The sequence below is a fragment of the Falco biarmicus genome, chromosome 3, assembly GCF_023638135.1.
Source record: "Falco biarmicus isolate bFalBia1 chromosome 3, bFalBia1.pri, whole genome shotgun sequence".
Lineage (NCBI taxonomy): Eukaryota > Metazoa > Chordata > Aves > Falconiformes > Falconidae > Falco > Falco biarmicus.
Window position 1 is genome coordinate 58,371,615 of NC_079290.1, and position 15,210 is coordinate 58,386,824.

Here is a 15,210-nt window from a genome sequence, read left to right on the forward strand (position 1 = left end):
AGAGATAACTTCAGTAAGTTTTTCATTTTATTTAACAACTTCTCAATATTGAAATATTCCTCTCTTCTGTTAATAAAAAAATTTTTTTTAGTCCAGTTTCTTTGCAGAAAGTTAGATACTGTCAGAGACTTTGACTAAATTCTTCATGTCCTTTGGGGAAATTTAAAAACCACATTGCTTGACATATCTCATGCAAGACTACATCAAGTTAGACTTTGTACAGAACAGTCTTTGACTAGCAGAAGAAAAGTCTTAAACACAACCAGATTATCAGCCTGTGAATGTTTTTTTTTCTTTGATACCCACTGAATATTAAGAAACTGAGAACAGAATTCAAGGAGGACTTAAAATAATGATCATTTATATAATTTCCTAAAACTTGGAATTTTATTATGTGTGTCTTCATAAATGTAAATGTAAGATATCAAGAGGGTACTTTGGTGGAAAATACAGTCAATTGTGCCATAAGGCAATTAAACATACTAAATATTTTTCTTTATGAATTATTTAATGAAAACAGAAGATTGCATATTTATCTCAATCTCAGAATAAAATTTCATTGGAAAAAGATCCTGCACATCTGTTTCCCTTGCACTTATCTAAAAAGCTGTAATAATGACACCTTAGAATTGATTTTTCAAAACTCAAGTTAGTTTCTTGTGGAGAAATTTCATGGTTCAAAAAATTACATTTTTCAGTGTTTGGGATGCTCTTGGGTGACACTATCATTATAGATAACTTGGATGCTGCCAACCATTACAGAAAAGAGGTATGTTTCAATTATTCTTGATATTTTTTAAAACAAATACATTGCATAGCTACATATTTAATACATCACTAACTTAGAATAATTGGTAAGTTTAATGCTGCATTAGCTGTAGGTGTGCTTACTGTCTGTAGGTCTTGATGTACTTAACAGTGAATTTTCTCTATTCAACAAATTCCATTATGTGAATGTTGCCATGAAGCATGAGGCCATGTTTTAAAAGAGAAACATTTTTAGTTTTGCTGTTAAATGCACGTTCTTCAGTACTTGCCTAGCCCTTGTATGTATAATACAACACAGTAGTCTGAGGCACATGATGAAATCTCAGATCCACTGAAACCCACTAAGATTACTAAAATCTTGATGTGAAATTTACTAGACCTTTTTCTGACCCGTTTTATTTAGGTTTAATGGGACATATTTTAGCAGGCAAGAGTCCCTGAGAAAGTCCTGACACTGGGCACTTTGTTTCAGTTTAGGAGTTTACTAGAATCGAAATAATAATTCAGCAGAAGAATACAGAACTGTGCTGATTAAACATTAAGCTGTTGGGGCTATATATTCTCTCCCCCTGCCCCCAGAAGTGTAAGAAATTGTAGTGCAGATTTGTACTTAAGAGAACAATAAGGAACCTCTGGTGGCATCTCAGATTGGTAGCCTGTTTTGAGTCAGATCTTGGTTGTTAGTGTCAGAGACAAACCATCTGTGTCTGTTCAGGAAAAGGAGTTTGTATATCATCATTTCTCAAAATGAGGTCTGGGTCATTTCATTTGGTTAGTCTGTCACCCGGGTTGTTTCTGTCACCCACTACAGGTAAATTTCATCAACTATATGGAAGTTTTAGTGAATATGTTATAAGAAATAAATCCCTTGGAATTCAGATGCTTTAGATATTGTGCATTTAAAAAAAAAGACAAAAGCCATCTTCCTCAAGTAATTGAATTAAGTGCTCACGGGTTTTTTATCATCATTGATGTTTATTGCCATTACTTCATAGTGTATGTTGATAATGAGCTTTTTTGCAGTATAGATCTAAATTCTGCCTCCAGAGTTCTGTTAAAAATCTGAGAACACAAAACCAAAAAAAAAATCTAGATTTCATAATTGCCAACAGTACTGTCTAATTCTAATATATGCATTCTATTACTTGAAAGTAAAAGACATGAAATGTGATTTTATAAAAGATATTCTCATTAGAGAACAAGCTGCATCATAGTTGAAAGATGCAAAGCTTCACAACAGTGTTGTTGAAAACTTCAGATTTTCCATGGAGTTACTAATTTAGTATCTCTTTTTATACTTGTGTAGGTTGTAAAAATTACACATTGCCCTACTCTGCTGACTAGAGAGGGAGACAGGATTCGCAGCAATGGAAAATTTGGAGGCCTTCAGAATAAAGCTCCTCCAATGGACAAACTCAGAGGCATGGTATTTGGAGCACCCATGCCGAAACTTTACTCTACTCTCTCTGGACAGATAGGTGGGTTTATGAAGTCACGAAAATGCAAAACTTCCAAAATTATATTGCTTTCCTATGTTTGTTATTCTCTTCTGTAATACAGAAAGGAAAACTTCAGTTTAGCATAAAGTTATTTTAAGAAATATGACCTGTACAGTGTCCTATTTATGAATTTCCCTTTTCTTAAAAGCTTATAGCTATTATATTTCCTGAAAGAAGAAATAATAATCATGAGATATTCCCCCTTTTTCTTAGTCTTATTAAAAAAAAGAGTATAAGCAGTGGTAAACATTCAAACAACAGGTATAAGAAGCTTGAGCTGATGAAATTCCAGCATCCTTGAAAAACAAAATTTCAGGTCTTTCTCCCCCAGAAACACCATACATCAATTCAGAATTTCTTACTGTGCAAGTAAGCTCTGTGAAGCAGTAGTAGAAAAATTCCTGTTCTCATCAGTAGTGCACGACGTCTACATTATTTCCATAGCATGAAGATACCTTATATTTCCTGCGAGATCATTTACATTTCATGATGTGTTTGGATTCTTCCTTTCAGAATAAAGGCTATAAATTAAGTCAAAAGATGGCAGCTTCTGACATGTAACGGCTGACCTGACTGATCTGTAAAACATTCAAAAGTCTTATTCACAAAGAAGGTTGCTCTTCAGTACTTAAAATTAGTTTTTCTGTAACAGTATGCCTAGAACTGTGCAATGAAGAGAGGTGGGGGGAGAACAAGAGAACATATGCACCTATTGGAGTAGCTTTTATATATGAGCAAACAACTAAACCTTGACCTTGAAGGAGAAGAAAAGACTAAAAAGATCTTCCCTAGGCATTTCAGTAAAAATATATTACATGGAGGAAAAACACAGTAAGCGTTTCAGCTACAGGCTGAAATGTGTTGGTTTTAGCACACTTCATGTTCGTCTATCAACACATTTTCCATTGTTGAACTCCATTATTAGCCAATGTGAATTATATTGGAATTGTCTATAATTTAGTACAGGAAGAACCATGGTAGAGAAGGGCATGTTTTAATTACACTTGGATAGTTACTAGGCATTTAAACAATTAGTAGTGAAATTCCATATAAAGGACAGCACCTCATTGCACAAGACTTGTTTTGAACTGAATTCCAGCTGTAACATTAGTTCTGACTTGCTCTTCTTCTATGTTTGTAGCATAAAAGAAAAGTGGTTACTTAAACTGTGATTACACTGACAAGGTATTTCTAAAATAAACTGTGCTAAGAATTTACAGTGCCTTTTTTCAGTATGCAGTAACTAATCTGTGTGGATGTTTTCACCCCGTGGCAAACGTAAGATAATTTAGTGTTCAGTTAAGCTTTGTGCAAGCTACCTCATCTTCACGACAAAGTAAAATAAATGAATCTGGGCTAACATGCTTGAACCCTTTCTTGACATATATATTTAGTGCCTGGACAAAGAAAAATTCTTGATCCCATCTTAAAAGAGGAACAAAGTTTGTCAGCAAAATATGCTCTTGTTTACCTGGGTCTGCTGCTGTCTCCTTATGGAAATTTCCATAGATGGGATGAAGTGAAACTCAGTAAATGTTCTCTGGTCCACAGGATGGACTAGGTTTCAAGTCAGTAATACAAGCTTCAGCTTTGTAGCACTAAAAGCAAAACATCCTACAAGCACACAATGGCATCAAAGTAGAGAATTCAGTTTGGAGTGCACACAAGTGACAACATGTGTAAAGAAATACCTGTTTGCCACATAATTTTCAGAGTTCACTGGTACTTTACTGTGACCTAAGATAAGGGCTCAGAAAGAAAAGAGGAAGCAAAATATTGGATGTGAGTTAGTTTGGGGTTTTTTTCCCCAATCTGTCTTTACAGTCATTTTAAGAACAGCCACTGGTCCACTATAAGTTTGGGTGTTTGGGGTTTTTTTTAAGTACTGCTTTTGAAAGATGTTTTCTTCTGAATCTTATGCATTGTCTGCATTGTAATTGGGTAGCCTTCTAAATCAAAGTGACCACTTATTTACAGTTCTGTATTTTATTCTCAATTAGATCTTCTTCAGCAATACCGTGCAGCAGTGGTGAAACTTGATAGTGTGAATAAGGACCTTGATTTACATTTGCAGTCACTTAACACTCCAGAAATGCTAAAGAAAAAACAGGAACTTGCCGAACAAGAGAAAAGCCTCAAGCTAATAGAACAAAAATTGGGTAGGTTATTGTATTATGGCTTTGGTGACCTAAAAGAGAGGTGTTACCTGCATCCAGGTGTGTTCTACTATTACAAACTAACAAGTTCAAACTATGAAGGAAGATTGTTAAAATTAAGAGCTTAGAGATGTCTCATTTTAGGGAAAGACTAGAAAAATTATATGTAGTATGATGCTGTGGATATTACCTGGACTAGCACTGCCCTGTAATGTGATCAGATAATAAAAATGTAGTCAGTGTCTTGTGAACGTGAAACTATGATCTTACTAATAGGAGATTATATAACTATTGGTCTGGCTGGCCCAGTGTTACACAACATTGCCATTCTTTTTGAAATGACAGCATAGTAAAACGCTGAATTGCTTTTGCTAAGGAAACACAATCAAAACATTGTACTACAAAAGAAGCACCCCTAATTCTGCAAGGATAGTGTTTCTGAGTTATAAATTGTTTTTATTTCAATATCAAATAATTTATGATATTTCAGAATATATTTTAAAAACTATTTATTCTGTGACAACCATAAATAAAGCAAATGGTTTTACCTGTCATCTTTGAACTCGGTTTCAGATATAAGGTAACTATAAAATTTGTGGCACGTCTAAAACTTCAAAGGTTCAACACTGCTGTTGTTGGGCTCATTTATAACCAATAGGATTAATATTTAAAAAAAAATAATTGTTCTTTCTTACAACTTTTTCATAGGTATGACTCCATCAGATAAAGTCACTGAATCATTGCTTCAGCCTATAATGTTAGATATGTCTGACACCCCCATCCCTCCCAAAAGAATGCGAAGAGACTCAGTAAAAAAGTTGTATAGGTGAGTCTGTTCCGAATCTGGTCATTACTTTACCATGTCTTGGATTCAAAGCAAAAACTAGTTTGGTGGGGTTTTTTTGCATTGGAGATTTTTCTTTTAATTCATATTTGTATACAGCAACTAACAACTAATACAGTTTGCATAAGGCTGATTTTCAAGGTAATTTTTATTTCCATTACATTTTCTGCTGTTATTTAAGCTTGATAAAAAAATTTGTTTGCTAATTCTGTTTCTCTTCATGAAGTCATTGATGGGGATCTTTATGCATTCATGTTCCCTGTATTTTCTGGTATATTCAACTCTGTTACACCCCAGAAATACTTGAGATAGCTTAGTCTGTGAACTTTTCTAAGGTTCTGTGTCAGATAGTGGGCAGATGAACAGAGAAAGAACTGTATGAGGTGAGCTGGTGTAAGGTAACACAGTCTAGTTAACGCTGTAGTACACTGTGTTAACTATACTGTGTTAAATACTTTACGCCAGTATTTATCTCTTTACCTGTGAATCTGCTTCTACATTGCCTCTGTGGCTATTGAGTATTTGTGTACACACACACACACACAAAATGATCAGGGAAATCTGTAAGTCTGTATCTTTAAAATGACATGGAGCTTACTTTTCCATTTCTCATGTCTCTCCTTATGACTGCGTCATTGTCTTTGCTGAACTATGGTCGTGTTTTTTAGATTATTTAAATCTTACTCTGTTGTATTCTGCAAATCTCAGAATGAGTTTTCACTATATTACTAGGTATCTCAATTATTTATATTTTTTATTTTCATTTTTTTATTCATATGTAGTACACATGAAGTGTGGGGGGGGTTGTGTTTTTTTGAAGTGATTATGTCTTTAATATTAATCTGATGCTATTCCTCATTTTAACTAAATATTTACAAGAATAAGCTGTACACAAACACAGGGTTTACAATAGTTATACTAGTGGGAGCTCTGTGCTTTTGCATCTATTATATCCGTTATACCAAAAAATATAAAAATTAAACAAAAGTGTGTGTCTTTATATATACACGTATATATAAAAGGGCCTGGTTTATAAGCTACCGTGCTTTTTTTTTTTTTTTTAGCTCAGAAGAATGGATCTCCTCTCCCCAAAAGAAGCAGCAGCTGCAACAGCAACCGCTGCCAGTAGCCCCTTCAGAACTTAATGGAACTTCACGAAAGAGAAAGGCATAGACTTGATGAGACTTGTTGGAAATAGCTATGTATTGAAAATGTGAATACATTCAGTTAAAGAAAATTTTCATGTTGTATAACCCATTACTATGAAGATTTTTATACTGATAGGAGATATACATGTATTTCAGTTAGTAGTAACAAAAATGTTTAACGATGATAGCCTAATTTTTGTATAGTTAATTTTCATTTCTAAAAGCTTTCAGAGTTTTTATGTTCATGTGTGAAAAAAAAGTTTAAAATATATCCTTTTTTATTTATGGAAAAAACCAATCTTTTCAATAAAACTGTTTCAGTGCAAAGCACTGCCAATATCATCATCAATTGTAATAATTAAATCAATAGATTGTGCCATGAAATGAGATTTTAACTTAAAAAGCAACCCAGGCTGTCTTGGAAGAGAACATTCTGGACTGTTCTTTTTTGATGGATGAGCTGTCGAGGTAATACCACTTTAAAAGGGAAGGTTCGAGCAGTGACATACTGACTTCTAACCACAGCCATTTGTAGAGTCTAGAAGTTAACAACAAGCCAGCATCTGAGGCCCTGGACAGAATTTTACTTTATAAGGCTGTCTCCAGCTTTAAAAAAAAATTTTATATATATATATATATATATAAAAAAAAATCATCTTGATTCTGTTTCCTTCTAAAAATACCTAAAGAAAATTTAAGTCTTCTGTGGCTTAAGAAACATAATCTTAAAATGCTGGAGAAAGTAGTCAACAGGTAAATGAGGCCAAACAAAAGGAAAGGAGAGTCACAAGTCACTTCTACTGATCTGCATGACAAGGATTTTAGTAATGTGCAGGGCAGAAAAGGGCCAGGCATGATTAAAGATACAATTTCAGCCAGGGTCAGAGTGAGCAGCTGGAAATAGGCTTGATTGGATGAAAAAGATAGGGAAGAGTAGAAGGCTAAACTTGAGACAGTATAAAACTGTAAGTTGAAGCTATGTAAATACATAACTGGAGAAGGCATTCAAGGGGACTTGGTCCAGTCATTTGACGGGGGGGCAGGGAGAATGAAACAAACTTGTCCTTGGTGAACGAAGTTGTGAGCATTCAGAGCAGGTCTAGCTCACTAAGGTGTGTATGTTTGGTGATGCAGAAACAGCAATGCTCCATGATATTTGAAAAGTCCTGGCAGTCAGGCAAAGACTCTATTAACTGGAAAATAGGAAACATCACACACATTTTAAAAAAAGAATAGAAAGGGGGACCCTGGGAGCTACAGCCCTGTCAGCCTCACCTCTGTGCCTGGGAAGATCACAGAACAGATCGTCCTAGAAGCTACATTGATATAAAAAATCAGAGTTTCCGATCCCCCTTGCTTTCTGGCACTCCTTGCTAAGGCGGGAGGCTAGGTGTGGCTGGGCCAGGCTTCCAAGATAAAACTCAATAATGAGTCGTTATTAAGCAGGTATTTTTTTATTTGCAGTGCTGGTTGCATAAGGAATCACGCCTCCTAGTATGCACACCCTGGCTCCAGTTCTCACTGTTCTTATGCTACAATCTAATACGTATGCATAACATTTCCTGGAAAACTAATACATATTCAAACCACTTCCCCAAAATTATTTACATATTTTTCCACCTCGTGCATGTGTGCGGCCACCTCTGAGGGTCTTCTGGTGAAGGCTTGGAGTCTTTGTCTGCATAAACTGTCAAGCTGGGGTCTCTTGCATAAGCATGGCTCATTTCTACTGGTTTAAAAACTTGTTATCCTATTCTTCTGAAACACACCATCCTGTTCTCTAGTGACAGAAAACTTGTATCTTCCTTTGCAGTGCTTGTTTACCATTGTCCAAGGTTATCTCTGACATACCCTTACAGTTCTACAGCCCCCAGTCTAAGCTCCCAGACACAATTAAGTAGCAACTAGGTATTTCTCTACATTCTACGTATGTTAGCACATTGTACAAAGGTTACTTAACTGCCAACTCACCAAAGTTGACCGGTCTCTTATTCTTTTAACCCTTACGTATCAACATGGTGGGCAGGGAGGCAATTTGAGACAGCCAGCATGGCTTCCCCAAGGGCAGGTCCTACCTAACGAACCTAGTGGCCTTCTGCGATGGAGTGACTACCTCAGTGTATAAGGGAAGAGCTACAGATGTCGTCTGTCTGGACTTCTGTAAGGCCTTTGACATGGTCCCTCACAACATCCTTCTCTCTAAACTGGAGAGAGACAGTTTTGATGAATGAACTGTTTGGTGGATGAGGAACTGGTTGGATGGTCACATGCAGAGGGTAGTGGTTGATGGTTCAATGTCCAGATGGAGACTGGTGACAAGTGGTGTCCCTCAGGAGTCCATATTGGGATGAGTACTGTGAAGTGTCTTCACCAGTGACAGTGGGATCAAGCGTGCGTGCCCTCGGCAAGTCTGCAGATGACAGCAGGCTGAGTGGTGTGCTTGACATGCCTGAGGATGCCATCCAGCAGGACCTGGACAAACTTGAGTGGCCCACGTGAACCTCATGAAGTTCATCAAAGCCAAGTGCAAGGTTCTGCAGTTGGGTCAGGGTATCAACACAGGCTGGGGGATGAAGGGATTGAGGGCAGCCCTGTGGAGAAGGCTCGGGGGGACCGCTGGGTGAAAAGCTGGACCTAAACCAGCAATGCACGCTGGCAGCCCAGGCAGCCAAACGTACCCTGGGCTGCACCAGAAGAAGCGTGGCCAGCGGGTCGAGGGAGGCGGTTCGGCCCCTCTGCCCCGCTCTGGTGAGACCCCACCGCAGCGCTGTTCCAGCTCTGGGGCCTCGGCACTGGAAGGGACAGGGACCTGCTGGGGCGGGTCCGGAGGAGGGACACAAACATGGTCAGAGGGCTGGAACACCTCTCCTGTGAGGGAAAGCTGGGACAGCTGAGGCTGCTCAGCCTGGAGAAGGGAAGGCTCCGGGGAGACCTTATTGTGGCCTTCCAGTGCCTAAAGGGGGCTTGTAAGGGAGATGGGGACAGGCTCTTCAGTAGGGCCTGTTGCGATAGCACAAGGGATTATGGTTTTAAACTAAAACAGGGTAGATTCAGACTAGATGTATGGAAGACATTTTTTACTATTAGGGTGGTGAAACACTGGAAGACGTTTTCCCAGAGGGGTGGTAGATGCTCCCACCCCTGGAGATATTCAAGGTCAGCCTGGACAGGCTCTGAGCAACCTGATCTAATTAAAAGATGTTGCAGATTGTTTCAGGTGGGGTTGTGTAGAGGAATAGTAGAGGAATGAAGATGGGTTAATTGACATTGATAATGTACAGCTGTGGGCTGGCTTCAGGGCCGGCGGGTTGGCTGATGTGGATAATGTGCAGCTGTGGCTGGTTCCTGCTAAGTAGTTAAATAGCTCTAAGGGGTATGAAAGAGGAGCACTGGATGAAGAGAGACCTGGAAGAAGCAGAGGGAGGAGAGAGGGAGAGAGAGAGTGCCCTGAATGCAGGAGAGGCCCCAGGAGAAGAAGGGGGCCCGGAGAAGGATGCAGCAGGGGCAAGAAGCAGGGTGGACTGGCCTGAAGAGGATGGAGAAACAGCATGAACAGTAGATGAACTGTTGAAACCTTGTGGGGGATTGGTGGCTGTGCCAGGGCAAGGTGTGGGAGCTACTTATTGAAGTTAACCTGGTATGGGGTGGTAAAAGCCTTGTTGCAGCCGGCTGGTTTTGATAGTGCTGCAACAGGGTTGGACTAGGTGACCTTTTAAGGTCCCTTCCAACCCAAACCATTCTGTGGTTCTATGGTTCAGTTGAAGAACTCGGTTTTACTTGATGCTGCTCAGGTGTTTAAAGATTCATTACAAATTAATTGTTTGGGCAAATATTACATCATTCCAGCAGTCAGTTTGCTTCAGACTTTGCATTCTTTCTTTTTGTTGTTAATCCTAACAGTCATTTTCTCCTGGTACCTTCATCTTCCTCATCACGGTTTGTATTTTCTGACTCTTCAAGAGTGCTTTTATCTTACTTCCTTTTTGTTTTCCATGTGATAGCAGCAGTCAGCATTGTTTTTAAAGATTGGTTTGCTTGTTTTTTCCCCAATCCCTTTTCCTAGCTAGTGTAACAGGGGTTCTTAATCAAAGACTTTTATGATTATAGCATGTGGCTGAGGTTGCGGTGGTGTCATTTCATGGACATTTAATAAAGCCTTAGTAAGGCACCATCATTAAAATGTGGTCCGCTTTCATGCATAAACATTTTCTCCCAATAAATTGTCCTCCCACCTTTTTTTTCCATATTTGGGAAAGAAAGCCACTTCCAATTGCATTTCATTAGCACACAGAAACGTTTCCACTGAGGCAGCCATCACAGAAGAGATCTCCAGTCAATTCCTTTTCACCTGTCAGAATGCAGTCCAGCACAAGAGAAGCCAAATTACTTCTAGTATTTTTTTATTTTAAAAGTCTGCTTATCCTCTGGGAATTAAAACACATTTTACTGATGGTAGCAGTAACAGTATCTTTCCGTATAACATAGCTGCTAGGCTCCCTTTCTGCCTGTTGCTGGAAAGGGTGTATCCAGTGATTTTGACATTCCTGCCACACCAGATCATCTCCCCACGCTTCAGCAACAGGGATCATTTCTGCTTCATAAAAAGTATAGGCACGTGTATGTGCGTACACACAAAAAGATATGTATGTATATGCATACATATAGTTCCTCTTCTATTTTATTTATTTTATTTCCATAAACAGGCTCTTCCACACTCACTGCGACTATGGAAATGCATGAAATTCCAGCAGAGCTACTGTGCTGACTAGGTGTACTTTAGCTGCTCTCTCTGCCTGTGCTGCATGTCTTTGCCACAAAACGGTTCCAAGAAACACCGCAACCTCAGCTTTAGCAAGCAAAACTTATATGAAAAATGTGTGCAAGTAAACTAATCGAATACAATTTCATTTTAAGCCACCCTATAAGTAAAACTAAGGAAAATTTTCAGATATTGGAGGCAAACAAGAAGCACCATGAATTTTGCAAATATATTAGTTCCACAAGTTTTACTGTGTTTAATGTATGTTAATGGGTTCTTGCATCTCAGTATTTTTTATAGGACTGGGTATTTGTGAAGGCTCTAAAGCAATCACCACTCATTCCTTTGTGAGCAATTATTTTATAGCATGCTAGCTGTTTACAACTACAACATTTAGGCCCTGTTTGTATGCACACAATCAATCACACATGTAGTTTGCAACAGAAATGGACCACAAATAATAGACCTTTGTTTGATTTGCCAAAATTGAAAATATTTTACAACACCAGAACTATTTGTTTCACAGTCTTACATAAGAACAAATTATGTAAGATAGGGTTTTTTGTTTGTTTCATCTAGTAACATAGGCCAAGAATTTTTGCCTAAACTATATACTAGTCACTTTTCTTAGCAAAGGAATGTTATGTTCTAATTGCTTAAGGACATTTAGCAGGCTCTTATTTCCTATCGTACAGAAATTTGCATTCATGCATAATTTCTAGAACACAAAAACTGCTTTATTTTCCCCCAATGTACTTACAAGTTTGGAAGAATGGTGAACCAAGCAACTGACTGCAGGAACCTCTCATTCATCATTTTTCACAGAAACTTGGTAAGCTAAAAAGTTACTGAATAAAAAACTGGGCTATTGAATTAAAAGTTGCTGCTACTTTGTTTAATGAAAATGATCCCAAAAAACCTAAAAGTTAACTTTCTGCAGTAAACAGCTAGTGAAAACATTATTTCATATTACATGCAGCTCCTGCTTTTAGCATGTTCTTACAGCGAGCCCAAAATACAGTAGAGAAATGAAATAGTGGTTTCATAAAATTAGTAGTTAATTAAAAGCTCCTTCATAAACAGGCAAGGTGGACTGATGTGCTACTCCTCTTTGTCTTACTTTCAAGACCCTGTCTTTTTAACTCTAAGGGGTTTTTAGCATGTGCATGCCCCTGTGTGCAGGTATAATATCGACTTCAATTAACAGCTGCTGTGTTGGAAGATACAGATCTCAGGTCCAGCTCCAACCAAGCTGGAAGAGCTGGTTGTGCAAGAGGAAGATTCATGACAGCCTGAGGAATGCAGTGAAAAGAATTCTTCTGAAACAATGGAGGAGGCCATTCTACAAGTTGCTCAAGAGCTTCTTTTCTTCAGCAGAGTCCTGAGGCAATTCCAGGACAGAGGATGTCCTGTGAAAAGTGAGAAGGGATGGTTAGAAGTCCTCTTAACATTAGGGAGCTCTGGCAGAAGCAGTCATGAGAGTAGTTTTAGTAATGCATACCAGAGCTAACTCAGTGAGGGAAATCAAAGCAAAGCTGCTGATGTGGAAGCACACTGAAGGCTGGTGCACACGCAAGAATCCTCACGTGCTGAAATTGAGCCTGCTTCTGTTGCAAATGGTAATTTTGGCAGATAAATTGGCTACAGAGATCTCCGGTACAGCAACTTTATCTTCCACACCTGAATTGACCCGAAGGCATACAACAAGGCTGGTTGAGTCAAACTGCTGCAACAGTGTGGTAAAGATGGGGATGGGTTAGATCAGTTACTGAGTTACGGTGTGTTTCTGTTGCAGTGTGTTGTTAGACAGACATGTGGAAGCTTGCAACTAATCATGTCCTTCACTGGCATTTTAACCATGGTTTTGAAGTTTGTAATTACATCCTTCAGATGCCAAAGGGAGTTTATTGTCATGCACAGCATAAAAAGAAAAGTCTCTCTGAAAGCAGACAGTCAGGCCAAGACAATTATCCAGCTGGACTCTGGGTGGTGTTTTTATCTACCTGCAGAACTGAGCCCGTCTGGGAGCCAGCGTCAGAGCATCCAACCTGTATGAGATTTGAACATTCGTGTCCTCCTTACTCTGCAAGCACCGTGAGGCCAACAGGAACACTGGCGAAGGGCTGTACTTGTCTCACACTGCACAAAGCCAAAAGGGTCTTTACTTTTTCCTCTTGACTGTTACTGGGAGTAAACTTGTGGTGCTGGTAGAGTCTCTCCCTTCCACAAAACTTTGCTGCCCATATGTGCCAAGATGTTTCAAATATAAACGAGTCCTCAGAGAAGTCCGAATGGAGGAGTGTGTGGCAGGGAAGGGGGAAGTGTGGAAGTGATGGAAGTAGCTTAAGGTATCAGACATCACTTTTTCACATCTCTCAAAAGGAGACCTGACATTCATTAGACCTCTGGTTGTTGTTGGATGCTTCCAAGACTGAAGCAGCTTGAGGTTAAAGATGGACAAGCCATAGAGGCTACTGGCAGATGACTTCAAGAGCTTCCAAGAGACTCAGCTCTGTGGTAGGAGTTCCCTACAATTAGATGCTGATAGCACAGAGAAGACAAGCAGGAAACCAGAAATGGTTAGAGGTCCTGAAAATAAAACCCCCAGGTATGCTAAGTATACAAGAAGTAACGTGAAAGCTGAACTGAGGAGATGGATATGTCCATCAACACGAGAGAGAGTTACTGGGGTAGATATATGGGCGACCTCACCAGCAAGGCTCCTAAAGCTGATTTCTGTTTCCACGCCGACAGGTAGGTGTAGGTTCAGGATTCTAGATTATACATTGCAAAACCTCTACGTAGAGTATTGCAACTTATGCCAAATATCTTGTCCCAAAAGACTTTTTCTGGGCCGCTTTTCCTGACAATTGTGATCACATAACTGCCCTGCATTGCTGAAAGATCAGGGAGACAATCATTTTTAAACAGGGTTTGGTGGTACAGTAAACCATTTTTCTTATGGGAAAGAAAACTCTGATTTTTTTAGACTTTGTATCTTCCTTGTGGGATTTTTTTGTGGCTCCCAGAGACATCTAATCCCCAGTTAATCAACCACCCACTGAATCACACCGTGGGAACATATGTTCTAGGATATGCAAGTCCAAGTAATTTTTTATGTTAATATTTCAGAAGTGTAAGCAGCATTTTCTAGAAAATTAAGTTAAGTGGGCTTGGAGAAAAAGAAATAACCACGGATATATGCAGATATACTTCATGTGCTTTCCATACAAAATGTCAGGTATTCTGGAGAAGAGTTGCTCCTTATATATTCATACACCAATTCTTAAATCCCATAAATACATTTAAAATGTGCATGTTGAATTTTTTTTTCCTGAAGCGCTCTACTTTCTCTTGTCTTAGAATGGTAATATGTATGACTTCTGGTGTAAAGAAAGATTGGAAAGATTATTTTAACCAAATGTGTTGAAGTGCAAATAACAAATGAACTTTTGAACTCTTTTGCACTCTTTGAGGGTCTGGAGGGGTCTCTGCCAGGCTTTGAGAAAGAGCAGAATGCGGATGCTTTTGTTAGAAATTTGGCTAATAGAATTATCTGGAATTAACATGGTTTATTCAGATGTGTACATATTCCAACTTTTACTTTTAGGGTGCTACTAAGGAAATTCATTCATGGTTCGTGATATTGAATCAAATGGTGTATTTTCACATTGGGGTGGTGAGGGTTTTTTCTTTGCTTTTACAGATGGATTTTCTCAATAATAAACCCATATTTTCAAGTGATCTGTCAGAATTCTCTCATACCTCAGATACTCTTGCACTCAGTGGATAAGAAAACTAGCATAGCTATAAAACAAAGGATATTTGCAATGTATTTGTTTTGGGGCCCAGCTTATCACTTCAAACTGGATTTCTCTTGAATAAGCGTTACCCAGTTTCTCTTCTGAAAGTCTCCTGTATGTGAGAGAGTAACAGTGACCCTGTGTCAAATGCATGATAATATTATCAAAATTGAAGAATCTGGGGTCAAAGAGTTTGCTGGTTAGGTCTGTTGCCAAGATTGACTGTTCCAGAT

The 15,210-nt window shown here is 38.7% G+C and overlaps 1 protein-coding gene across 4 annotated transcripts in view; it reads left to right on the forward strand.

The window, feature by feature from the left end:
• SMCHD1 (structural maintenance of chromosomes flexible hinge domain containing 1) overlaps positions 1-6,757 on the forward strand; it is a 90,973-nt gene extending 84,216 nt beyond the window's left edge. For 3 of the 4 annotated variants that reach the window (XM_056330767.1, XM_056330768.1, XM_056330769.1), the window contains exons 44-48: positions 699-769; positions 2,075-2,246; positions 4,268-4,426; positions 5,132-5,249; positions 6,332-6,757. In XM_056330767.1, coding sequence (XP_056186742.1) covers positions 699-769; positions 2,075-2,246; positions 4,268-4,426; positions 5,132-5,249; positions 6,332-6,440 — 629 coding nt within the window. In that variant the 3' untranslated portion in view covers positions 6,441-6,757. Of the gene's footprint in view, positions 1-698; positions 770-2,074; positions 2,247-4,267; positions 4,427-5,131; positions 5,250-6,331 lie in introns of those variants that run through there. The other variant, XM_056330770.1, reaches the window with a different exon arrangement.
• Positions 6,758-15,210: the final 8,453 nt, after the last annotated feature.